This window comes from Acromyrmex echinatior, chromosome 6 (assembly GCF_024713525.1).
Source record: "Acromyrmex echinatior isolate Ae372 chromosome 6, ASM2471352v2, whole genome shotgun sequence".
NCBI lineage: Eukaryota > Metazoa > Arthropoda > Insecta > Hymenoptera > Formicidae > Acromyrmex > Acromyrmex echinatior.
The window spans coordinates 9,657,377-9,683,294 of NC_141857.1; the positions used below are offsets into that span (position 1 = coordinate 9,657,377).

The window sequence follows — 25,918 nt, forward strand, 5'->3', positions numbered from 1 at the left end:
GTATCTAACTTGAAAAATACCTACAATAGGCTTTATAAATGACGATAAAGTCTTATAAAAATTTAATCGTTTCTTATCGGATTTTTTTATCAGGGTTGTATTGTCTGATTGATTAATGATGCCATGCTTCTAAAGCTTTTCATTTTTATTTCATTATGCGCACTATTTGTCAACGACGCATTTTTATAATATTAAATTACATATCTAATTAATGATCTCTGCCATGGGCATATTGTGGATTTTTTTTCAGAGATCGAGATCTTCTATCAACCCAGGGATGTGTCAAACTATGCATCAAATGGAGTGACAACAAAAAAAGGATTTTGCTATTGTATTGAAAAGAACATTATGGTATCAATTTTGTTGTTGTAACATTTACAACAATTAAATTTTTTAAAATTAATGAATTTCATTTGGATATTTTTGCAGCTTTTAATATCTCCTTGTACCTTATTTTAAAAAGAAAAAATGTTACGTTTTGTACATAAGGAAACTCTTCTTAATTTTTTAAAGAAATTTTTTCAAAGAAGGATGTTTGAGATCGGTAATTCGAAAAAAAGGTAAGAATTCCTTCGGTCGACCGACAATAATTGTTATTGAACGCACGCACAAGGCGAGCTCGTGATTTCATCTCGAGCCTGACATTAAGCCTCGTCAAAGTCAGGGATTCATTGTTCTTTAGTCTTTTCAAAACAATTCGGTTCACGCAAACAGGCACCGGCAACGGACCATCGAAAGTTCTAGAACAATTCAATTCGCGCACGCGAGCGCCGCGCTCCGACGAATACGTCACGCGCTGTCACCAATCCCGCGTACGGATTTTCTGTCGCGCATGACTGTTACGTTGAACGTCGCTAGAAAAGAATCGAAAGCGCCAATCAATTTTGTACAACCAATGCCACGTGATAATTACGATTGTGGCTAAATTTAATTAGATTTCTCCCAAGAAGAAAGCCCGGACCGGAAGCAATAAATGCTTCGATCTCGCCGGTCCTCAGGGCAGATTGGGCAGATTGCTTAAATAGTTTACACCGCTTACACCGTTTACACCGCTTAGAGTTCTTAGACTTCTTAGAGTTCTTACTTCTAAAAGTTCTTCGAGTTCTTAGAATCATAGTCTCGCTACTATACCGCTTCGTAAAATCGCCGTGCTAACCGCTTAGTGGAATCGCGATAAAACGAATCTTTCCGAGAAAATCGCCGAAATTTCCCATCACCGCGATTCCAAATACAATTTTGGAAAGGGTGACCACATTTGATATTTTGTTAATCTAATATTTAATTAATTATATTTTTTGACTCTGTAACTGATTATATTAAAGAAAATTCTTTTGTTAAATTAAAAGAAACGGAGTTCTCTTTACTGTCGTGCATCATATCAACCTTGTGCCGTTCTCTCACTCGAATCTTTCCGCGCGGTGCGCTCTCGCACAAAGGACAATACTAAAACAAAATGTTTAATTCTTTAATATTGTTATTATATAACATTACGTAACTTTTATATAAACATTCCTTTTTATATGAATAGAATAAAAATATTATAAACAAATATGAAGTTCTTTCTCTTTTTTATTCTATGAAATTTTTTTCAAAATTAAATAATTATGTGATGACTTTTTTCCTGAAATAATTTAAATACTTCTTCAGGATTAACGATAATATCTTTGTGAAGTGATATAAGAGCCATGCCATTCAGACGATCTTCCGCGATTATATTGCGCACATAATTTTTTAATTGTCTTAAGTTGAAAAAGTTGAAAAAGTCCTTTCAGAAGTTATCCTAACCTTAGATACTAGTAATATTACTAATAATAATTTTAGTAATTTCGAAATGTTAGGAAAAAATAAATTTCAACGCAGAAGACATTCCACGGCCTTAGAAGGAGATGTCTCATTTTTCCATATAAATATACAGGATCATTCAAGATAAACATTTGTCCTTAAAATTTCATATTCCTGGTTTAATTTTAAGATTTTTCCTTTATCAGAATTTTGTTGAAATTTGGTTTTTAAATTATAATAGGGAATAGTTAGCGAATGACGGGGCGCATATACAAGGTAGCTAGGGGCGGCTGTTTGACGCAAACGATACGGGGAGTTTCGCTGCGATCATTTTTAATATAAAAGAACTTGGCACAATGAAGATCAAGTCAAATTTACTAGCGACAAAAAGTTATTTTTACATTAAAAATTTCTTTCAATTAAATATTCTTATTTTCATGTATTTTTTTAGATTAGAGAATAGAGATAGTATTATTTAGATTGAGTTAGAAGATTACACATGTGATATTGTTTCTTAAGTGAAAATACAAATAGGTACTACTTGGATTTAACTTTGATAATTTGGAATAAAGATATCAGCATTTGTTTCATTTTTATTTAATTAAAAGATTAAAATACAGTTGTAAAGTCGCAATGAAATTATAAATTCCAAACGTAATTGCACACAATTATAAATATAAATTTCTCAATTATTTGACTTTTCATTAAAAAAATTTTGTTGTAAGAAGTTTTCGATTATAAGTGAATATAAAAAAATGTTTACTTACAACTGTAAAATGCAGCAAATAATCATATCTACATTTTTATTGAGGTCATCGTGCTCTTTCACTCTGTACTCCCACCAGCTCTATCACAAGAAATAAGAAAGTACAAGCCGTTACTTTAGCCAGTCTGGTCGGCTGTCTCATCAGCGGACCACAATTTTGTACGGTCGTATAGATTACAACGCACGTTAATAATTTTCGTTTACCTAAATTGAAATTGATACAATTTGAAAGAAAAGAAGGTTAAATATTTCTCGATTTTTGCCGAGAGCAATGCAGTGGCTTATGTTACTCTGCTACAGTGAGTGAGAATGCATCTTTGTTTCTGTTTGTAATATTCTACCAAATACTACGAACTGAAATTATAAACGTCCAAATTACTTAAAATAATTATTGCCTGACTATTAAAATTCGAATTGCCCGATTACTCAAATTCTGGTTATATGAATTATTTAAATAATCTGATTTTTAATACTCAATTAAACATAAGTGGCAATTTTTCGTTATTTTGTTGTGGTTATTTGATCACAAATGACGTCACATGTCGATTAAATGATGTGTATTTAACGTTAATTAACACGTCAAAAAGCTTTTGTAATAATTGTAACATTATAAAAATTAAATTCATCAAACGTTTAATTCATGTGTTCCATATACGTAAATGACTTTAAAAGAAAATATTTATTTTACTATCTATCGTATTTTACTTCCTATCTTTTTCAAGTTTTATATACAATTTTTATTCAATATCTATGAAAAAGAGATACATTTTAATAAGATGTAAAATACTTGAACTGAATAAATTCCTGCACTAAATAAGACCCACTTTTAAATTTATTACTTTAAAACTCGCTCTACGTGCAGTATATGCTTAAAAGATATGTTATAGGAAATAGATAAAAAGGGATTAAAGAATTGGAATCGGTAACAACACGTTTGTTTAACTCAATAAAAACTTGTGTATATGAGTCATTTTTATATAACAATCCGCTGCAACATTTACCAGTTTCATAATTTATAATGATTCATTATAATATTATTCAATTTCCTAGCTATGGAAAATAACAAATAAATCAATTTTTTTTAAATAAGTATAAGTATTTTTTTTTAATAATGTACTTTATTAAATAATGCCCTATATGATTATTGTTGTAACTATTATCATTTGTTTGTTATGAAATGTATGAAATTTAAGCCAGAGAATAATGATTTTCAATGCTATTATCTTTTAAGAAGCCAAAATTGCATTCAAATTGCTAGAAATTTCCAAATATTAAAAAGTTAATTATAATATAAACATAGTTAAAGATAATTATAAGATAATTGTTTGAGAATAGAGTAAGTTGTAAAGAATTTCTTTTCTATGATTAATAATCATTTTTAAATCGATTGATTGAAAAAGATAATGTTTATTTTCTTTTTTATTTTTAATTTATTTTTTATTTAGGCCTTATTATATTTATATCAAAATTTAACAAAATTTTTTTTGTTCATTTACAGATATTCTATATAAATAGTATATTTTACTTTTGTGAGTAAATGAAATGAAGATTTGATTGCCACTTAGTTTATTTCAATATTCCCATAAGTAGAATTTTTTAAAAATAAAATGAATTAAATGGATCTTATTCGGCTCAGGTACTTTATATATTTCATAGATATTGGATATAAAGCTAGAATTAATGGAGCAGTTCTTAAGTTAAAGTTTATAAATGTTTTTTACAAAATCTGATTTTTGAAAAAGTTTTTGAATTTGTCATTGATTAAAGGTACATACGATGTCGTGAAATAATTTATTGTTAGAGTTAGTGCTATTATTTGTTAAATTTTTTTTTAAATACTTAATTGCTTGAATTTCGTAAGTAATCTTTTTTTAATATTTTTTAAAATAAAATCCAATTGATATCCATTTTTAGGAGTTTAATGATGAGATCAAAGTTTTTCTTGTGGAACTTGGAATGTGATAGTAGTAGTACTCTGTCGTGATAATAGCACTAACTCTAACAATAATCCAAAAATAAATTATTTCACGACGCCGTGCGTACTTTTAATCAATGATAAACTCAAAAACTTTTTTCTCACAAATAACCAAGCAATATGTTTAATATATAAAGGCCTTATTAAATTAAGCACATTCATCAGAGCACAAAAAGATCGATTAATTACATTATTTAGCGCGAGCGTGGTGTAGCAGATAGTGCACTAGTCTGATATACTAGAGATCCTGGGCAGAAGCGACAAATTTTCGTACACTCGTAACTCCTCTCGGAAGGCAATAGCAAACTGAGTAGTATACTTACCCAGGAAACCTTCCTATTAAAAATTGCCGTTCGGCATTTAAATTGTAGGTCCCATATACGTTGTGTATGATCAGTGTGCGCGCAAAGTTATATGAGAAAGAGACGCTAAGATAGCATATGGCACTTGAAGAAGAAGAAGAAGATCTACATTATTACATTCAAACACAGGATTTTGTCGAGATTGTGAGGTATCACACGTAGGACAAACAAAAAGACTATTAAAGATTAGAATAAGTGACCGCAATTATATTAACAAAAACACACTCCAATATTCCGTAATTACAGAACATGGAATGTTCTAATCATGATTTTGAGTGGGACAAAATCAAAATCTTAAATGAAGAAAAATCATTAAGTAAAAGACTAATTTCTGAGACGATATTTATTAACAAACAAAAAAAGGATTGAATTTACAAAGTGATAGTGATATGTTAGATTCTCATTATATATTGACTCATTTAAAAAGAATTGATGACAATTTAGTTTAGAACACTGTTTTGTTTAAAAAATTGATACCTCTATTTTTTGACTTCATATCTTGTGTTGGCTCACATTTGCCTATTTTCTCATATCTTTTGATTTATTCTTTGGAGCCTTTGGAAATATTATTACTTTTATTGAATTATTAATTTAAAAAAATATGTACAGAGTGGAAGGTACACAAAATGTTATATATTTAATTATCTCATTAAAACTATATTTAAAAAGTATATAGCATAGAATTTGAAGCAATATTGCTGCAAAATCTATGCTGCAACATGCAATGTTGCTGTAATGTTGCTGCATTGTTGCAACTTTTGTACTGTAAAGATATCGATTTTTTGAAATGTGTGAGTAAATTCTGTATGTACTTCGTCAAAATTTTATTACGTGTGACATCACAGGTCGTTTTACATAAAAGAAATATCGAATAATATTACATTTAAAAAAATTATTAAAAAGTATTATAACCATTATTAATGAATAAAAATTATGTTGTGAATTAATAATAACTCCATGAATTAATGATAAAAAATATGGAAATTTTTTTACGTTGCGATAATTTCGAATTCTTATTATGTCCGATATAATCCTTCTTCCTCAATAAACACAAGATGGTATATAATATCTTTCAATGAAATATTTACAGGAGGTCTAAATACGTATGATTCTAGTTGTGATGTCAGGCTGATAGACATTGTCATATACTAAATATATTCAGCTTTCTAACGTTATTCTTCAACCCATTAAAATCGTATTTAATAAACGCGATATTATCGCAATTAAAATTTTGAGTTCATTTTGAGAAAAGGAATCGGACGTAAAACGCGGATACTCCGATCCGCGGACCCGTGCATACGGATCTGGATTGGTTTCGCGGATACCCGTTAATTCGGATACCCGCAGAACTGCGTACGATACGGGTACGCGTATTGTGTATAACCTGCCAATGCGGGTATCTACTATATGCTGCAGATATTTATGCGTAATTTTGTTAATTTAAAAAAATTTGTGTTTTAGAATCGTTTGTAGTAATTCTCATTTCGTTTGTAGCTAATTAGTTCAAATTATGTTGTAACTTTCAAAATATTCAACTATAAACGAAAGGAAAATCTCGGTCTACAAATGTATCATAGGAAATAGATAAAAAGGGATTAAAGAATTGGAATCGATAGTACCATGTTTATTTAACACAATAAAAACTTTTTTGTACGTAACATGAGCCATTTTTATAATAATCTGCTGTAAAATTTATCAGTATACAATGTTTCATAATTTATTATAATTCATAATTTTATTGTAATATTCAATTTCCTAACTATAAAAAACAACTGATAAATCAATTTTTTAAAATAAATATAAGTATTTTTTTAAAACAATGTACTTACTAAATCAGGCCTATTTATGTGATTATTATTATAGTCATTATTATTTGTTTGTAGAGTTTACGTTAGAAAATAACGATTTTCGATGCTGTTATCTTTTAAGAAGTCAAAATTGCATTCAAATTGCTAGAAATTTCTAAAGGTTAAAGGATGAATTACAAATAAAATTAAAGATAATTGCAATATTTGAGAATAGAGTAAGTCCTAAGGAATTTTCTTTTTATGATTAATAATCATTTTAGAATTGATTTAGAAAGATAATGTTTAGAGTAAAGTCATCTATTAGAGATACCTTTTTTAAAGGCTTGTAATTTATTCAATTTGTAACCTGAATTTCTGCCTTCATTCAAATTTACAAGAAATATATATATTTAAGTTTTATCGCCAAAAGTTAGCAATCGATAATAGCTATACTTTGTTGTATGAGAAATTTTTTATTAAAAGTGCCGATTTTAATCATGTAAAAAAAAAGGTTCCTAATATAAGATATAAGAGTTTTCTTGTATGAAGTAGTATATGCTCGTAACAGGAAACAAAGGAAAAAATAAAGATAAGCTTTTTACACCCTTTTATTATATTACATACAAGTAAGAACAAAGAATTTAAATGTTATACATAATAATTATACAATTTTTCGATGTGTGTATATGTCAGTATGTGTGAGTAATTTTAACAAATAGATCGTCATTTAGAATCGTCATTTTTAACATTTCGTTCATAATATGCTTCGAGATATTAAATTGTTTAGATGTTCTCATGTTAGCTAGGACTATCCTGAGTATCTCATATGACTTCTATGCAGTTTCACGATCATCAAATTTAATCTTTATAGTTAAACAAATCACCATATCACGTGTTTTCCTATGAATACGATCTTATTCGATCACTGCTTGCAGACTTTATTATCCAATATTTATTTTATATAATAAAACAAGATTTGAAGACTCTCTAATCACAATAAAATTTGACAACATTTGATTTCACAAATCTTTTTTTGCACGGCTACATGATCTAATAATGAATTTTCTACTAAATAGGTTTCACATAAAGAAAAAAAAATTCATGACAGAACCAAACATACGTGCTTATTAGTTTAGCAGAAATGCCGCTATCTCATATTAGGAATCCATAATAAGCGATCTTACCCTACTTTTTTCATTATTTTTAATTTACTTTGCATTTGAGCCTTATTAGATTTATATGCATGTAATAAGGCCAAATGTCAATACATATAATAAAATCCAATGTCAATGCATTTAATAAGGCCCAATGTCATATTTAACAAATTTTTTTTTCGTTCATTTACATATACACACATATTTTATATAAAAAAATATATTTTACTTTCAGAAATGAACGAAATGAAGATTTGATTCTCACTCAGTTTATATTTCAATATTCTCATAAATAGAACTTTAAAAAAATAAAATAAATTAGGTGGATCTTATCAGCTTAGATGCCTTACTATACAGGGGCGTGAATATACGGTCCCACTCGTCCCGAGTAGGTAGAGTGGACTAAACTGAGTAGAAAAGTCATGTATCATTTTGCAATGCTCCCAATAATTAACGAGATATTAACGTTTAAAGATAGCCGAATACGCGCGTTCACCCGACCTACTATTGCCGAAGGTACGGCCATACGGAGAATTTTTTTAGAATTTTTTCAGAATTTTTTAGTATTGTATTTTCTCGTGTAAAAATGAGAAAATACAGTATTAAAAAGTTGATAAAAAATTCTAAAAAAATTCTTAGAATCTTGAAGAAAAAAATAAATGATTTTCGTCTTTTATAGCTTTTCTATAAAGTTGATAATATTTGAATAAAAAATTATTCAAGACCAATATTTAGCAATTTTTAGTAATTAATATCTTGTTAACTATTGCGAAAATTGCAAAATGGTGTTTTCGACTCAGTTTAGTCCTCTCTATCTGCCCATGAAATATTTGGCGATTATTTCCAGACACCCTGTTTATATATTAGGTGTTGGAATTAATTCGTAGCGTTTTACAAGTGATGGGAAGTACTTTCATTAATGTATTTTTTAATGCTCATGTGAAATAAATAACATTCTTTCATTAAAAAACGCTACGAATTAATTCCAACACCTAATATATATATATATATATATATATATATATATATATATGTATATAGTACAATATATATAAGGTACCTGAATCGAAAAAGATCTATAAAATATGACCCACTTTTTAAATTACCGTTTATAAATGTGCTTTATGTCTTAATTATATGCTTAAAGATGCGTTCTGAGTTTCACATGAAATACATCATTTCATCCTTGTTGTTCACCAAATAATAAAGAAGGATAAAACGATACATCATACGCTTCATGTGAAACTCGGAACGCACCCTAAAATGTCATAGGGCCGGTAAGAAGAAGCCTAGAGAACTCGAATCGGCAACAAATCGTTTCTTTAATATAATGTAAACTTTGTGACAAGATGGATGTTTGTGACGTTTTTATAAAAATCCGCTGTAATAAATCGTAAGTATTTCATTAAATGTACGATATTTTGTAATTTATTATAACATGTTGTAGAGGAAAGTCGCCGATACTGATATAGGTCTCCTAAAGCGATGCCCCCTTATTTCTCAGAAAGTAATTATTGCACTTTATTAATAAAATCTAAATAATATAAAAAAATAAAATTTTAATACTAATAATATGATCTGTTTATCTAATTAAAGAAGTACTCATAATTCGTATATTTGTGGCTTATTTCTATATCAAATCAGTTAAAAACGAATTCTTCGAATTATATGCGAAAATAAAATTCTTGCGATTTTCTTTTGCAAATTGCATAGCTTAAATAATAGTAACTATATTATTGATAATATTATGTCGTCTTAAACGTTTGTTTCCTAAACCAGTATTATTTACATTATTTTTTTTCGTAGTTTTTTCATAATACAATTTTAAATTTTAAATTTGGCAGAAAAAACCGCCACACCTGTCTATAAAACAAACAATAAGTTAAATGTTACAATATCTTAATCACTTAATGTTTACAATATTGCTTTATAATGTCAAATAGCTCTATTGGAGTAGAAGGCAATTGTGCGTATATGGAAAAACTTTATATTTTTGCATCTTGCAGAACAGAATAAAGTAAATATGTATATAATTCAATAAAAATGTTTTATAACGAAGTGAAAAGATTCTGGAAAATCTTATATACAAGAGTGTTTGAAAATTAGTGATAGTTTTTCGCACAGGGGCAGAATGAACTAAACTGAGAAGAAAAGTCCTCTATTTTACAATTGTCGTAATGGTTAACGAGTTATTAACTTATGAAAATAGTCAAATTCGCTCAGCCCATCATCAAATGCAAGCGCGCTCTAGGATAATACCCATCCCGCGCGGCGAGGTGCGCGTCCGCCGTCGCGTCTAAAGTCACTAGATCTATAAAGTACCTTGCATCCTAAAGTAAACTCGCATCCATTTTCACGCGAATCGCGCGGCCATTTCGAATTTATGCATTTGTATTACGTGCTTTATTTGAGAAAATGAAGCCGTCAAATATGTAAATCAATTTTTTTAATTGTAATTAGTTTATTTATGAACAAAAGAATATATACGAATGCTCAATTTATGTTCTTTAGTTTTTAATATGGATTTATTTGTTGTAGAAGTTTTGTGCATAAAAGTGCACGAAGGATACGTGTATGTATAGTTCAGAACTGTTCAGGAATACGAAAGTACGCATCACACGTGTGATTATCGCATGAACTTGAATATTTTTAAGAGATTATTTGGCCGAGGTAAACGTGTTTTTGTTCGTTTTTTGGCACGCCAAATAACCTGTAACCTTTCACGGTCTCTTTTTGCACTTAGATACACAACAACTTGGCATTATTAACTTTAACAACATGATACTGATAATAAACTGGAAAAAACCTTGACAAGGTTTGTATTAATATCAACACAATGATGATGATTTTGCTCCTTCAACTTCGAGATTGACGCTTGAAAATGTTTCGAAAATATATGGTTAGGTTAGCTGCATCCAATTGACCCAATGTGGACCCTGGTGTACTTCAAATGGTGTACTATGTGCATTTCGGCCATTTTTACGTGACATTTCTGAAATAAATTGCGGTACTTTATAATCTAGTGATTTTCTTTATCGCATCGCTTTAGGCACGTTGTTTATAAGCGACAATTGTTGTCTTTAGACATTACGTGCCTAGCGAACGCGCGCCTTACCGCGCTGGACAGTATCCTATCCTGTCACGCGCTTGCATTTGGGGATGGGCTGGGCGAATTTGGCTATTTTCATAAGTTAATAACTCGTTAAAACCATTGCGACAATTGTAAAATGATAGAAGACTTTTCTTCTCAGTTTAGTCCATGTTCTGTCTCTGTGCGAAAGACTTATTACTAATTTCCAACTAACATCCTATATATTCATTTGTAGGTACTTTATGCAGATAATTCTGTAAACAATTGACGACAACAGAGAAAAATATCAAGGCGCTCTTCGTCTTGATCCTAGGTTTGTTCTCTCCTCCGAATTGATAGACTTTCGTTTTGCCACTGAGCCACACAGCCCTGACGCTGTTGGTATTTTTGTTGTGTGTATATCTAGTGAATTTCTTATAGTTCGGCCCGCCTGACATCACATTCATCCTCGAATGCTTAAATCAAGATCGTAACTATTGTTGGACAAGTCTCTAATGAGCTCGACCCGCCTGACAACACATTTGACTTGGAATGTCCCCATTTTTCCGCCATATCCAGGATCTTCTTCCAGAGATCGTCGGGATCCCCGGGATCACCATCTATCGGGCAACCAACCAATTCTCGTGTTCTCCGTCTAGGCCTCTTTTGATCATCTGAGCTCCTCATTATTTCTGTCCTTGTTCTGTATCCGAGCCCTAGTCCCTCTTTTATCGAATCCGAGCACACTTCGGGCATTCTCACCATTGGCTCCAATTCCTTATAAGGCAGCTGACTCCAGAACATTTTTCTAAAATCTTGATCCTCTTCTTCTGAGAGGTTAGCAGGCACACTAATCCCACTTCTGAACTGTAAATAATTGACGACAACAGAGAAAAATATCAGGACGCTCCTCGTCTTGATCCCAGGCCTGTTCTTTTCTCCGAGTTGATAGACTTTCGTTCTGCCACTAAGCTACAGCCTTGACGCTGTTGGTATTTCTGTTATGTGTCTAGTTTCTTACAATTCCTGTAAAAGAAAAAAATAGATATAGCATTACTGCCTATATTGTATCAGTTTTGGAGCTCATTTTGTCAGACCCTCATTTTTGCTTATCTTAAAAAATTAATTATTGCAAAATTGCAAACAGTATTACAAAAACTACATATACCATCTCATAGAAGACACTTCTTAGTTTGTACTCATGTTCTTAAAGTTTTATTTTTACTTTTTTGTTTAAGAAATATTGTCTAAAAACAAAATAGTATGTCGATATCAGCGATTTCGGCAGTTGAACGAAGTAAGCTCTTGGAAAACCTTGCGTAATCATATAAAATTAGGCACACTTTAAAGTGTCTAGGACGGAAGAGTACTCTTATTGTAGAGCAAGAGAAAGATTTATCGCAGCGGATTTTGCGGATTGGCTCTTATCTGTAACTTTGAAGATGTTAAAATATTAGGTATGTAATCTAATTAAATAAGAGAAATTATTTTTAGGTCTTTTGACATTTTGACATATATACGTTATCAGTTCGTTTATATTCTCTCACGTAAGGATTTGTCTTGCATCAATTAAAAGTAACCGATTTCTATACTTTACATTTGTAATGAACTGCTGCAAACTTACCAATATATATATTTTTGTATTTTGCCTTCGTGATTAATGTAAATGGTGCATAATCTTTATTCTTTATTTCTTAATAATTAGTTACAACATTCATTTATTATAATTTGTTAATTTGGTTATATAAACTTGAAAGTATTTGTTATTTATATTCCGTGCGCTTTTGTTCAAAAATTTATATATATATATATACACAGACATAAATTTATAATTTATCATCGGTTTACCTATATAGTTTTAAATGTTAAAAATAGTTTTAAATCACAAACTGTAATCTCTTTATAGATTTGATCAATTTTTGACAATATGTATTTGAGTTTTCTACCAATATTAAAGATGTACATACAATCATTTATATAATCTGACATTAAGCTACATCTATAATAAGACTAGAAACTTTCTTCTTTTATTTATACTAACTTTCTCGCTATTAATCGATGAATTGGTTTGAAATCATAATTCATCATTACATCGCCTGATATTTAATAAGTTTGATTACATATAATATAATTGTGTTATATTGTCTTTTATAATAAAAAGATGAGATGATCCTTATAAAATTGGCTGTATTATCTATTTATAACTTGAATGTAAGATGATCTCATAATATGTTAATGTAATTAAATATGGGGTAATTATTTCTACGGCTGATGAGGACTAAGTATAGTCAAACCGTTGAAACTTATCGTCAGAAAATTATAATTTGTGAATAATAAATCTTATTTGTTATATCTAATTATAGCTCGTTTAATATATTGACCTGGATTTACTATTTATTAATTTTGTTGAAATTATTTTTGTTTAGAAATATTTTTAAAAAAGGTATATTTTTTGTTAAAGCAGTTTTTAGTGCTTAAATGTTAATATAATTAACAGAAATACTTCATCACTAAGATCTAATTTGACTGAATGTAGAATTTCTCTTATTTAATTAAATTAAATATTCTCATCATTTCATACTGTTTACAGGTATACAAGTTTTGCACATGAAATGAAATTCCTCATACGTTTAACACTATTACTCATAGCAGATAGATCATGACTTACAGCATATCTGAAAAGCAATCCTGAAATTCGAAAAGGAAGGCACAGTTTGTGATGACCAAGCTTGTGCTCATTCAGACTAATAAGGCTCAGGGGTCATCTCAATAGGTCTTATGATGAGTGTGTCGTTTCTAAACAATATATTTATTCTAAAAAAATAATGTATATATTTGTCATTTTCATTGATTAGAAAATAATATTAGAGGAAAGTCGCCGATATCGACGTACTATTTTGTTTTTAGATAATATTTCTTAAACGAAAGGTAAAAATAAAATTTTAAAAATAAATACAAATTAAAAAGTGTCTTCTATAAAATGATATAAGCAGTTTTTATAATACAGTTCTATAATACTGTTTGCAATTTTACAATAATTAATTTTTTTTTAATTGAACAAATTTATTATAAAAAATACTTTGATAAGCTTAATAGCCTTTTGACAGAGCTAGATATAAAACATAAGCCAAAAAGGATTTTCAACATGGACGAAAAAGGCTGTAGGATGCAGCATCAACCAATTGTTTTAGCTCAAAAAGATGCTAAATATATCTACTTCATCGCAAACGAACATGCTGAAAATGTCACTGTAGTTGGTTGTGTGTCAGCTATAAGTAACGTGAAAGGTAAACGTGAAAAGCCAGAGTTCCCTGATAATTTATCACCAGGAAACATAATAAGCATGGCACCAAAAAAAAGGCTTCATGACTACTGAGCTTTTTATAAAATTCTTTATTTTATTTTTTTCAAATCTGCTGGAAAGATTCCGCTTGTTTTTGACGGTGCTGCCTCTCATCTTGATTATATAATTGTGGAAGACACATGATATTGTACTGCATTGTTTACCGTCCAACACCACCCATGAGTTACAACCATTTGACAAATCAGTTTACAGATCTTTTGAGCATCATTGGGACCAGAAATTTCTAAAATATCGAGATAAACATCCAGATAGAAAATTCAACAAAACGAGCTTTAATATAGTGTTCTCAGAAGTGTGGTAAAAATGCCTGATTCAATCTAATATAACAAATAGATTTAGAGCTGTGGGATTGAATCTATTATATTTGATCCTGAAGCCATTCCAGACTGTTTTTGCTCCAACAGTTTTAACAGAGTGTCTAACAATAGAAAATCAAATTTCAAACATAGCGGTAAATTCTCTAATAGTGATGATGAAGACATTCCGTTAGCCGAATTAAACAAGAATAAAAAAAATCAATCGACTGTTTCAAAAATTTATATCAAATTTATGTCGCTCCAAAAATTTATATCAACTCCAATACGCAAAGATTTCTCAGTTGGCAGCTTGCAAAGAAAAAAAGCATTAAATTACAAAGCACAAAAGGTAACTAAAGATTTCTTCAAGAAGCAATGTGACAGAAAGATAAATCAATGTTTAACATTTAAAACTATCACTCCAGCAGCTACTTGATATTATACAGTATGTAAAGAAGATCATATGAAGAATATAAGGCAATGTACTAAATATAATAAATGGTACCACGAGTTATGTATGGGACTTACACAAGATACAGATTTTCAATGCTATTAATATTTTTAAGTTAAAATTTATCGAGTTAAAGTTACCTAAAGTAAGAAAATGTCAAAGACGGTTTCCAAAGTTATTTGTTATTTTAAAAAACAAAGTTTTTTTTAAAAAAACGTTTATTTTTTTGTTTATCTCTGATTGGGCTTTAAAAAAAATTTTTTTTGCTTATTTAAAAATCTTTTTCATAAAAGATGTATATACAATATTTTTTGTAAGTTACTGGAATAAAGATTTTATTCTTACAAAGTTTATTTCCCTATAATAATATCCCTATATAAATAAAATTAAAAAAAAATAAATTAGGTAGGCCTTATTTGGTCCAGATATCTTATATATATTAAAATTTTTGTAATATATAAAATATATATAAAATATATAATAAAATTTTTGTTCGAATTCTTTCCGTGGCACTCCAATTCACAAAAAAATAATTCCTATCAAATTTCAGCTCGGACAACGGGAACCCATGTTGACAGCTCATTAAACATTTGAGTTCCCTTATATTATATTCTCAACATTGATTTTCAAGCGTATTTTCCAAAAATCAATCTAGAGGACTCTTCTTTTTTTTAACACGTGTGGTTTGCTTTTCTGCATCATTTGAGACCTTATATGTCTCATTTAAATAATAAAGAGTATTGTTAATGATTAAAAAATAAAAATAAATAATTAGTGTAACTCTGGTATATACGGGTCTTTTTTTTTGACATTTGATTATTTTTCTTAGGGCACCACCTAAAATTGTGTTCCAATGTATATATATATATATATATATAGAGAGAGAGAGAGAGATAAATAATAAAATATATAAACAAAAGACTCAATAAACATGTGAACAAATGAATTATAAATGAAAGAATTACAAACTAAATATACCAGATAAATAATACTTGTAAAGTTTTAGATTACAAAATTAGGAATTGTGCTGCTTAACGAATGAAAGTCTGAAAAATGTATTTTTAAAAAATTCTTTTATTGATTTTTTTTATTGTATAATTTATATATTATGAAATACAACGCAACCGCCAGCCCGAGCGAATGCGAACTTTCAAATCGCGGAAATAACGACACGTGAATAAAAAGGACACAAGACTCTTTATTAATAAATGGCGAATTACGAGAAGGAAGCAAGCTCGCACAAACGCGTAGACAATTCGAAACCCAGAACGAATTCAAACGGCCCGCATCTCCTTGGAAACCGCCTGTCAATCCGTTTCGCTCGTGACACGATTCAGCGCGCAGAGAATTAATATAGCGCGGGCGTAACAATATCTACGGACGAAAGTATATATTGTATTATACTCATTTTATTGAAAACTTTATTTATTAATATTCGGATATCAAGTTTACAAATGTATTATAGAGAATATACTGTATTAGAGAATATATTGTATTTTACATAATATATAATACATATACGCATACATATATGAGGTGTCTCAGAATGACCGCTAGGTATTCCGTGTGCTGATAGAGCGGAAAACTAAACTAAGTCGAGAAACTCCTTTAGCATTTTGCAATTTTCGTAATGGTTAACATGATATTAATTATTAAAAATCGCTAATATAAATGTTGTTTTTCAATAATGTTTTTACTAAAGTACTGTCAACTTTACAGAAAAACGAAAGTGACAAAAATTGCTTATTTTCTCCTTATAGAATTCTAAGAATTTTTTCAGAATTTTTCAGTATCGCATTTTCTCATGTTGTAAAAATGGTTGCCAATAAGAAAATGCAGTACCAAAAAGTTCTGAAAAAATTCTTAGAGCTCTATAAGAAGAAAATAAACAATTTTTGTCTTCTGCTGTTTTTCTGTGAAGTTAATAGTCGAGTAAAAAATTAATGAATATCAATATTCATATTGATATTTATTAATTAATATCTTGTTAATTATTGTGAAAATTGCGAAATGATAAAAGACTTTTCGACTCAGTTTAGTCTGTTCTATCAACACACAAAATATTTTTTATTATTATTTGTACTTTCATATGTGTCCGCTATTTATTTGTGCGTCAAAAGTTTAGATTATTCTAGAATTATTTTTTAATTATTTTTAAATGTGAGAGAGATCTTTCTTTAGAAAAGGCAGATAAACATCAAGCAAACCTTTAGTGTCACTTTGCTTATTGATACTACTTATTTGGCTTTATATATATATTATCTCAGGAATTCTTCTTTTGACTAATGATTGGTCTGTGTCTAAAATTCTAACATTATCCCAATCCAATTCATGCATCTCATTAACGTGAAATTACTGACATATCGGTAGTGGATCTTCTTATGTCGACCTTATGTTCTTTAATTCGTGTTTTTAATTTCCTTTTTGTTTGGCCAACGTAAGAAGACTCATCACAATTGAGACAATACATCTTATAAACCACACCACAATGATCCTCTTTACATAAGCGATCTTTTCCTGTTTTTATAAATCTATTAAGTTTATTTATAGGTTTGTAAGCACTATTAAAGCCATGACTATGTGATAATTTATTAAATTTTTCCGATACTTTATTTAAATATGGTATTACAAAAAATTTCTTTCTTAAATTAGAATTAGAGTCCTTTTTATTATTATTCCAATCACTATTTTTATTTAAATTGATTCTATTTTCTAAAGTTTTTATTCTATTTTTGATTATTGAAAAAATGAATTTAAGAGGATAACTATTCATTAACAGAGTGTGAACTAAGTTTGAAATATTTTTTTCAAAATATTTTTTTTGAAATTTCGGATGGGATAAAAACAATATTCTGTCTAATTGCTCGATTACACCCCTTGATTACAGCCCTTTTGTGCACTAATGGATGATTCGAATAATAATTCAAATATCTCCCTGAATTAGTTAGTTTTTTATATATGTCGAAGATAATTCTTCCTTTTTGTCTCATTGGTTTAATGTCTAAAAAATTAATACCATTTTCGTCGCCAAATTCTACTGTAAACCTTATCCTTTTATGATACGAACAATTCCAGAATATTCTCAACCTTATCTTTATGCACGGACAATATAATGTCATCGACATAACGGAAACGAAAAGACGCAACAATATTATTGGTCGTGATAATTTCCTTGTTCTTGTAGCAATATTCACTAATATAGGGGAAAATGGAGAACCCATTGGCATGTCAAAAATCTGTTTAAAAATTTTTTTGTCAAATTTAAAAAATATGGAGTTAATTATAATCGTAATTGCTTTTAAAAATTCATGAATAAATATCAAAGTCTTATTTTCAATAAGTCTTATTTTCCACCTTCGTTCAATACTCTTTAATACCAAATCGGTAGGAATGTTCGTGTACAATCAAAACCACATCAAAAGATATAATATAATGTTAAAATTATTATCAATTATCCTTCCATTGAGTTTATTTACAATATCAAAATTATTTTTTACATAACTAAAATTCTTTTTGCTATTATCTATAATGTCTTTTAAAAAAGTCGCTAATGGATAAAAAGCATTATTTATGCAACTAACTATTATTCTCAGCAGATGACTTTCCTTATGAATTTTTGGCAGGTTCCATAGGAACTCGGGAGTTCTCCGTCCGATACAGTTTTTTATACATATTTTGGTCAATGTACCTCTTATTTTTCCAATTTTTTAATAAATTATGAATTTCCATTATAATTTAGTGGAATCTTTATTTACTAATATGTATGTACTCTGGTCATTAAGACTATCGTACATTTTGCTTCTGTAAATTTCGCGATTCATAATTACTGTTGTGTTATCTTTATCCGCTCTGGTAACTATAATAGAATTTTGGGGTTCTCTGAGATGAATCGTTTTATCTCCCTTACACCTTTTTGTATAATATCATTTTCTGCGGATTTAATTTCGCTGTTATCTATTGATTTTAAGATTTGAATTGCCTCATTCCTTATAGTTTTACAAATTTATCATTACAGTTTTAATTTATCATTAATTTCCAAACACCCTGTATAAGTAAATTTTAATATATACTTTTGTTAATTCGAACATACAATAATAATATTAAAGAATTAAATATTTTGCTTGTAGTAGCTCTATTGTATTTCTTTTTAAAAAAATGTCTTTAAAAAAATAAGTAAGTTAAATAAGTATTACATGATGTACATAACATTTTTTCTTTTCAAAATGAAGGACAAGGAGATATTAAAAGTTGTAAAAATATACAAATCGAATTCATTAATGTTAAAAATTGTTGTAAATCACAACAACAAAATTGGTGCAGAAATGTCCTTTTCAGTAGCAAAATTCTTTTTTTTTTTTGGTTGCCATCCCGATTGGTATCTTCCTAGGTTGATGGAAACTCCACCTCCTCCTACCGAAAAAAATTCCACGCTACACCCATGGTTATAACTGGACTTTTTTTCATTGTAGGAATTGCATATGCGAAGCACATATTTATGCTTTTCATTATGAAAATAATATCAATTCTTTCTGGTTTACAATTTATGCAAAGTTTTTTTTATTGAAATTCACCAATTAGTTTATAACAAATAAATATTTTGTTTATTTCCACCTCCTCAGTCTTATTGTTTGTGACCGAGTGAGGTGACTTCTCTTTTATGTCTGTGGTGCGTACATTGGCTGTATACAGTCATATGGAAGATATAGTTTAACATCGGTTCCGAACGACAAAATTTTGTTAGAGGAGGGCTCTTGGCAAGGATATAGGTGGATTGCCGTTTCTTTCCAAAAGAAGACGAGCTTATGAAAATATTTTCGTTCTACCGGAAATTAAATTCGGGTTCTCTAGCAGACCAGTGCGCTGTCTGCTCTGCCATACTCGCTCTCTTGTTATTTATCTTTATTTATTTATTGAACAACTAATTTCAATATAACTTTACATAAATATTCTTGAATTCATAAAGTACTTACATCTATAACAAATTGGAAATTTTATTTTCTAACATTATTTTCCAATATATTTTTATATATTTCTATTAGAGTACAAATTAAAAAAATATTACTTTAGTCGAACCCGGATCTCTTGCATTTCGTGCAAACGTCCTGAGCTTTTAGACTATCGAGACGGAAATGCAAGAGATCTAGGTTCCGGGAGATTCGACTCCCGGCCGAGGCAATATTTTTCGCAATAAGTTTATTACAGTTTTTTAAGATTAATTTGAGAAATTTGGAGGGATTATTAATATTTTAGCTTGATTGCGTTGAAAGTTCGACAACCATATCGGCACGCAATTATTATTTCTGAAATTAATTCATTTATATGAATATATATATTAGTTCAACATCTCAATATTCAGACCGTAGTGGCGCTTTGTATTTAAAATAATGTTATTTAACATGAACAGTCTTGTTTTCAATCTTATGGTTTAAAAAATATTGCTTTTTATTTAAATAACTTTTGGTCCGGATGGTCAACTGTCTCTTATTTTTTTGTATTACTTTCAAATGCAATTTAGAATAATTTGTACTTTTTTAATGTAATTTTTAACATATGTATTGCAGGTTAAATTATTAGGCTCAATTGACTAAAAACATTAGTAACAGGTAAAAAGAGCTACTGCTAGTGTGCCTAATTGCTAATATTTAATATCTTGCAAATTATAATATTTAACAAACATTTCGTCTTTACATTAGAATACTTTTCAATATTAATATATAAACAATTCTTACATTACATATGTTGTGTGTTGTGTGTGTTTTGTGTCTAAACATCTCCTACTTTACATCATATGTCAATCCTTAAAACGCTTTATAATTAAAAATTCGCTTCTTCTGAATGTGTGATAAGTAATTTTCATGTTTCGTTTTCATATATTGATTACTCAGTAACTTATTACTAGAAATCTTTGTGATTTTATTCTCGCCTTGATCTATGTTTAGTAAATCGACCTATTTTTATTTGTATTTGTTCATCCATTATAATTGATTCGCAAATAACAATGATAATGCGGTATTATAAATTCGTCAATTGAAAGAATAGATTTTTACATATCAAGATATTGGTGACATAGCAAAATATATTGTCATTATACACTCAAAAGGAGCGAATTTTTAATTAAAACGTTTTAAGAATTGACGTATGATGTAAGGAGATGTTTAGATTTAACATGTAATGTAAGAATTATTTATATATTAACATTAAAAAGGTTTCTAATGTAAGGACAAAACGTTTGTTAAATATTATAATTTACAAGACATTAAATATTAGTAATTAAGAACTAGCGGTGGTTCTTAGCTCTTTTTACCTCTTACTATATTATATTTATTTCCTTAAAGGCATTATGCCAGACAATGGTAGCTTTCAAAACGAATGAAAATGCTATAGTATATATTTATTGTCAAAAAAGTTGCAACAATCTGTTGGAAATCATTTTCATGAGAATTTAGTCCACATATCAAGGATGCTAAGGATGCTTAAAATTATTCTTCAACGTTAGCATAAAAGCGAGATGAAAAATATCTTTAAGCCGCAATCCGAAATATCATTTATCCAAAGCAATGAATTATTTAATGAGTCCTTCTTCTACAGATAAAGATAGCTGTTTTCCTTCCCAGAGGAATTTTAACAATAACAGAATCGTTTTGAACATATCGTTCGATAGTACGCTTTGGAAGATTGAATTCTTTAGATATCTTATAAATATCTTTTAAATATCTTATTTCTTTATTTTTTGCTGCTTCAACTGCAGTCTTGATTACCAGACCACAATGCTTTTTCTTTGCCTTTATGTGTATTATAAATATGACTTAGTACACTAAAAACTTATTAAGATATTGACGGAATAAAGAACTTGACAATTCTTAAGAAAAGAAAAGTAAAATTGTAGAAAACTTGAGATTATATTGCCAAAGTGCATAAATTTACAAAACAACACGATAAATTACTTATACTGTATATGTACATTGTAGTCAATTGAAATAATAAAACTATGATATAAAAGTGTTAAATAAATATCTCAAAATTACAATTATTATTGGGTATGAGAATAAGTTTCCGCCCTTTTTAAATGAAAAAGATGTGTTTATTTAAACAAATCTATATAAGTGGGTTTATTCAAAATATGCTCCTTCGGAAGCGACAATTTTCTCCCACTTTTCCGGTAATAAATGGATTCCTCGAATGAAAAAATCTGGTTCTTTTGAAGCGATCCATTCATTAAGCCATTTTTTGATACCTTCATAAGAATTGAATCGTTCTCCAGAAAGGGCCGACTGCATGGATCAGAACAAATGGAAATCTGAAGGGGCAATGTCCGATGAATATGGCGGGTGGGGAATTTCCCACTTTACTCTTTCCAAGTATTTCTTGACCGGTTTTGCAACGTGTGGCCTAGCGTTATCATGTAACAAAATCAGCTTGTTATGGCTATTGTCCCATTCCGGTCGTTTTTCTTTCAAAGCTTGGTTTAAACGTATCAGTTGTAGCCGATAACGATCGCCAGTGATGGTTTCGGACGGTTTGAGCAGCTCCTAATATATAATACCTCTTTGATCCCACTAGATGCACAACGTAATCTTCGAAGCATGGATATTTCGTTTTGGTGTTGATGGACCTGGTTCACCTGGCATCACCCATGCCTTCAAGCGTTTCAAGGGTTATCGTAGTAGATCCATTTTTCATCGCCAGTTACGATACGATGTAGAAAACCCTTCCTTTGTTGTCATTGACGAAGCATCTCGCAGATGACCAAACGTCTTTCCATGTCTCTCTCTTTCAATTTGTATGGCACCCAATTTCCTTCTTTTTGCACCATTCCCATTGCGTGTAGACGTTTTCCAACAGTGGATCTATCAACATTTAACTCTTTTGCCAACCTATCGAGCGATAAACACGAATCTTCTTCGAGTAGTGCTTGCAATTCTGCATCTTCAAATTTTTTCGGTGCACCTTCGCGTTCTTTGTTACGCACGTCAAAATCATCACTGTTGAATCGCCAAAATCATTCTTTACAACTTTTCGATGGAGCATGCTCACCGTAAATATCTACGAGCAAACGATGCGTTTCCGCAGCACTTTTCTTTAAAATAAAATAATGGAGTAAAACTTCCCGCAAATGTTGCTTTTTTAGAATAAATTCCGACATCTTCAACGCAAAAAAAGTTATTCTTTGTTACGCTTCGAACGAATGCCATCTATTGAGCTCAAAAGTTTGGACACACACCTTTCAAAAACATGTCTTGCCGTTCTATCAAACACACGAGCAATGCTACTAACGATATCTTTCTGCAATGGGCGGAAACTTATTCCCATATAATATATATTTTCCTTCTTCGCGTATACGCGACCATTTTCTCACAAATACCATGCAATTTGAGCGTAGGTTATTTCATGTTAAGAATATTCTGAGTATTTTATATTGTATTACGACTTCTACGTCTTGCAGTTTCACAATGACCAAATCTAATCTTTACAATTAAACAAATCATTACATCAGTGGCGTAGTGAGAAAAATGTTTCGGGAGGTGCTGTAGAAATCAGTTTTTTTTTAAAGTTCTTTTTTATACTAGTGACACATTTGGTAAGCATAAATAAAAAAAGTTTCGTTTAAAACGTTAAATAAAAATGTAATTAGTGTTGATTTATATAACATTTTGTACATCAATTTGATCACATTAGTCGCCAATAAGCTGAAGCCTTTACACCGCGAGTAATCTCTACAATGATCACAAGGTTGTGATCATTGTAGAGATTTTTCGTATTTTTTTATAATTTTTAATTTTTTAATTTTTTTTTATATTTTTATATTTAATTATTTAATTTTTTTGTATTTAACTTTTTAATTTTTTAATTTTTTTTATATTTTTGTAAAAGACAACACAAAGAAGTATAGCATATAAGATGTCAATGTAATTAATTATAAATGCAAGAACTGTAATATGATATATAAAATGTATAAAAAATATTCTATAAATAACAAATTGTAAAACACATTACATTACATATTTCGGTTCTTGGATTGAGCTATCCTCAGATAAAACAAAATTCACAATCTTAAAATTCATGTCCATCGTCATAGAAAAATCGTGATAAAAGTTATCCAATTTATATAGCAATATGATGAATGCCTTACGGAGACCATGAATTATTGGGAGTACAAATTAGTTCGGTCTGTTTTTTGTGTTCAAAAATGCATTTATTTCAAAACAAAATGAATGAACAGATTAATTAAAGTATTGTCCATCGCTGGCTACTACTTTTTCCCATCTCTCAGAATTCCATCTCGAAAAAATGACTCGTCTTTGGAGACGATCCAATTTTGGAGCCAATTTTCGATTTCTGCGAAAGAAGTGAACTGATGATTTGCCAAATCGCATCCTTCGGAACAACCAATAATCAGAAAGAGCAATGTCCGGAGAAGACAGGTGCGGTACAACATCCCATTTGAGCGTTTCCAAATGTTTTTTTACGACTTTTGCGACATGAGGCCGAGCGTTGTCATGAAGAAGAATAACTTTATCATGTCTTTGCTCGTATTCCGGCCGTTTTTTTCGCAATGCACGGCTCAAACGAATTAATTGTAGCCGATACCGATCGCCCGTAATGGAATCGCCCGATTTCAGCAGCTGATAGTAAGACAATATCCTTTTGGTCCCACCAGATACAGAGCATGATCTTCGAACCATGAATGTTCGGCTTTAGTGTTGATGTTTGAGGTCGATGGCAACGATTAACCGGGCTTAACGTAGTATTTTTTTCTTCTTGGAATTGTCGTAGAATATCCACTTCTCATCTCCAGTCACAATCCGATGCAAAAAAATCTTTTCTTTGTTGTCTTTGAATCAGCTGTTCGCAAGTGAAAAATCGCCTTTCAACATCTCTCGATTTCGGTTCATAAGGCACCCAATTTCCTTGTTTTTGAATTATTCCCATGGTTCTCAATCGTGCAGAAACGGCTTGTGTTACTCCCAATGTGTTCTGCAAGCTCCTCTTGCGTTTGACTCTGATCTTCTTCGAGTAATGCCTCTAATTCTTTGTCTTCGAATTTTTTTGGCTGTCCAGAGCGAGGTTTGTCTTCAACGCTGAAATCTCCATCCTTGAAACGTCGAAAACCATTCCCTACATGATTTATCAGTTGGAGCAGTGTCACCATAAACTTCGACAAGCATTCGATGGGCTTCAGCTGCACTTTTCTTCGAATTAAAGCAGAAAATTAGAACCTCCCGCAAATGCTGCTTGGTTAATACAAAATTCGACATTTCAAATACAGTAAAAATCAAGGTTTTTGTATGAAACTCAAAGCGATATAAACTGAATATTATTAGCAGATGTCTAACCTCTCTGAAAATGCCAAAATCAGCTGTCACTATGAACCATTCACAACAACTGGAGCCATTTTTTTTTTTGGAAAACGGACCGAACTAATTTGTACTCCCAATACTTGCGAACAATTTATTTACCGATTGTTCGGAATTTCATGATATTCTTTTTAATTTTAATTTTATTTTTATTTATTAGTTGACAAATATGTTTCTTTAATTAGAATATTGGCGTATAATTAGAAAAGTGGTATTGGGAGAACGGCAGCACTCTTTAACTCGCGAAATCTCACAGTTGGATATTAATATTTGTTATTCAAATTTTTACACAATAATCTTTGACATATTCTAATACTTGTAGAGCTATTCCGAAATTTTCGAAGTGCTTTACAATAAAATGACAGATTTTTAATAATATTTTGTCGAGTTTAGTAAATTTTTTTTTTAAACGTTAAAGTCGTATTATTACGAATTTTTAATTAAAAAATGTAGCATTCATATAAATGTAGCATTACAATGTAGTATTAATTGTCATTAATAATTGTCTTTAACGTTTGAAAAAAAAATTCACTAAACTCGACAAAATATAATATTA

The 25,918-nt window shown here is 29.8% G+C and overlaps 1 protein-coding gene across 2 annotated transcripts in view; it reads left to right on the forward strand.

The window, feature by feature from the left end:
• The first annotated feature begins 2,321 nt into the window (after positions 1 to 2,321).
• The window catches only part of Rsod (superoxide dismutase family protein Rsod), a 271,460-nt gene continuing 247,863 nt past the window's right edge, over positions 2,322 to 25,918 (forward strand). For both annotated transcript variants that reach the window (XM_087407501.1, XM_087407503.1), the window contains exon 1: positions 2,322 to 2,847. In XM_087407501.1, coding sequence (XP_087263627.1) covers positions 2,820 to 2,847 — 28 coding nt within the window. In that variant the 5' untranslated portion in view covers positions 2,322 to 2,819. The remainder of the gene's footprint in view (positions 2,848 to 25,918) is intronic.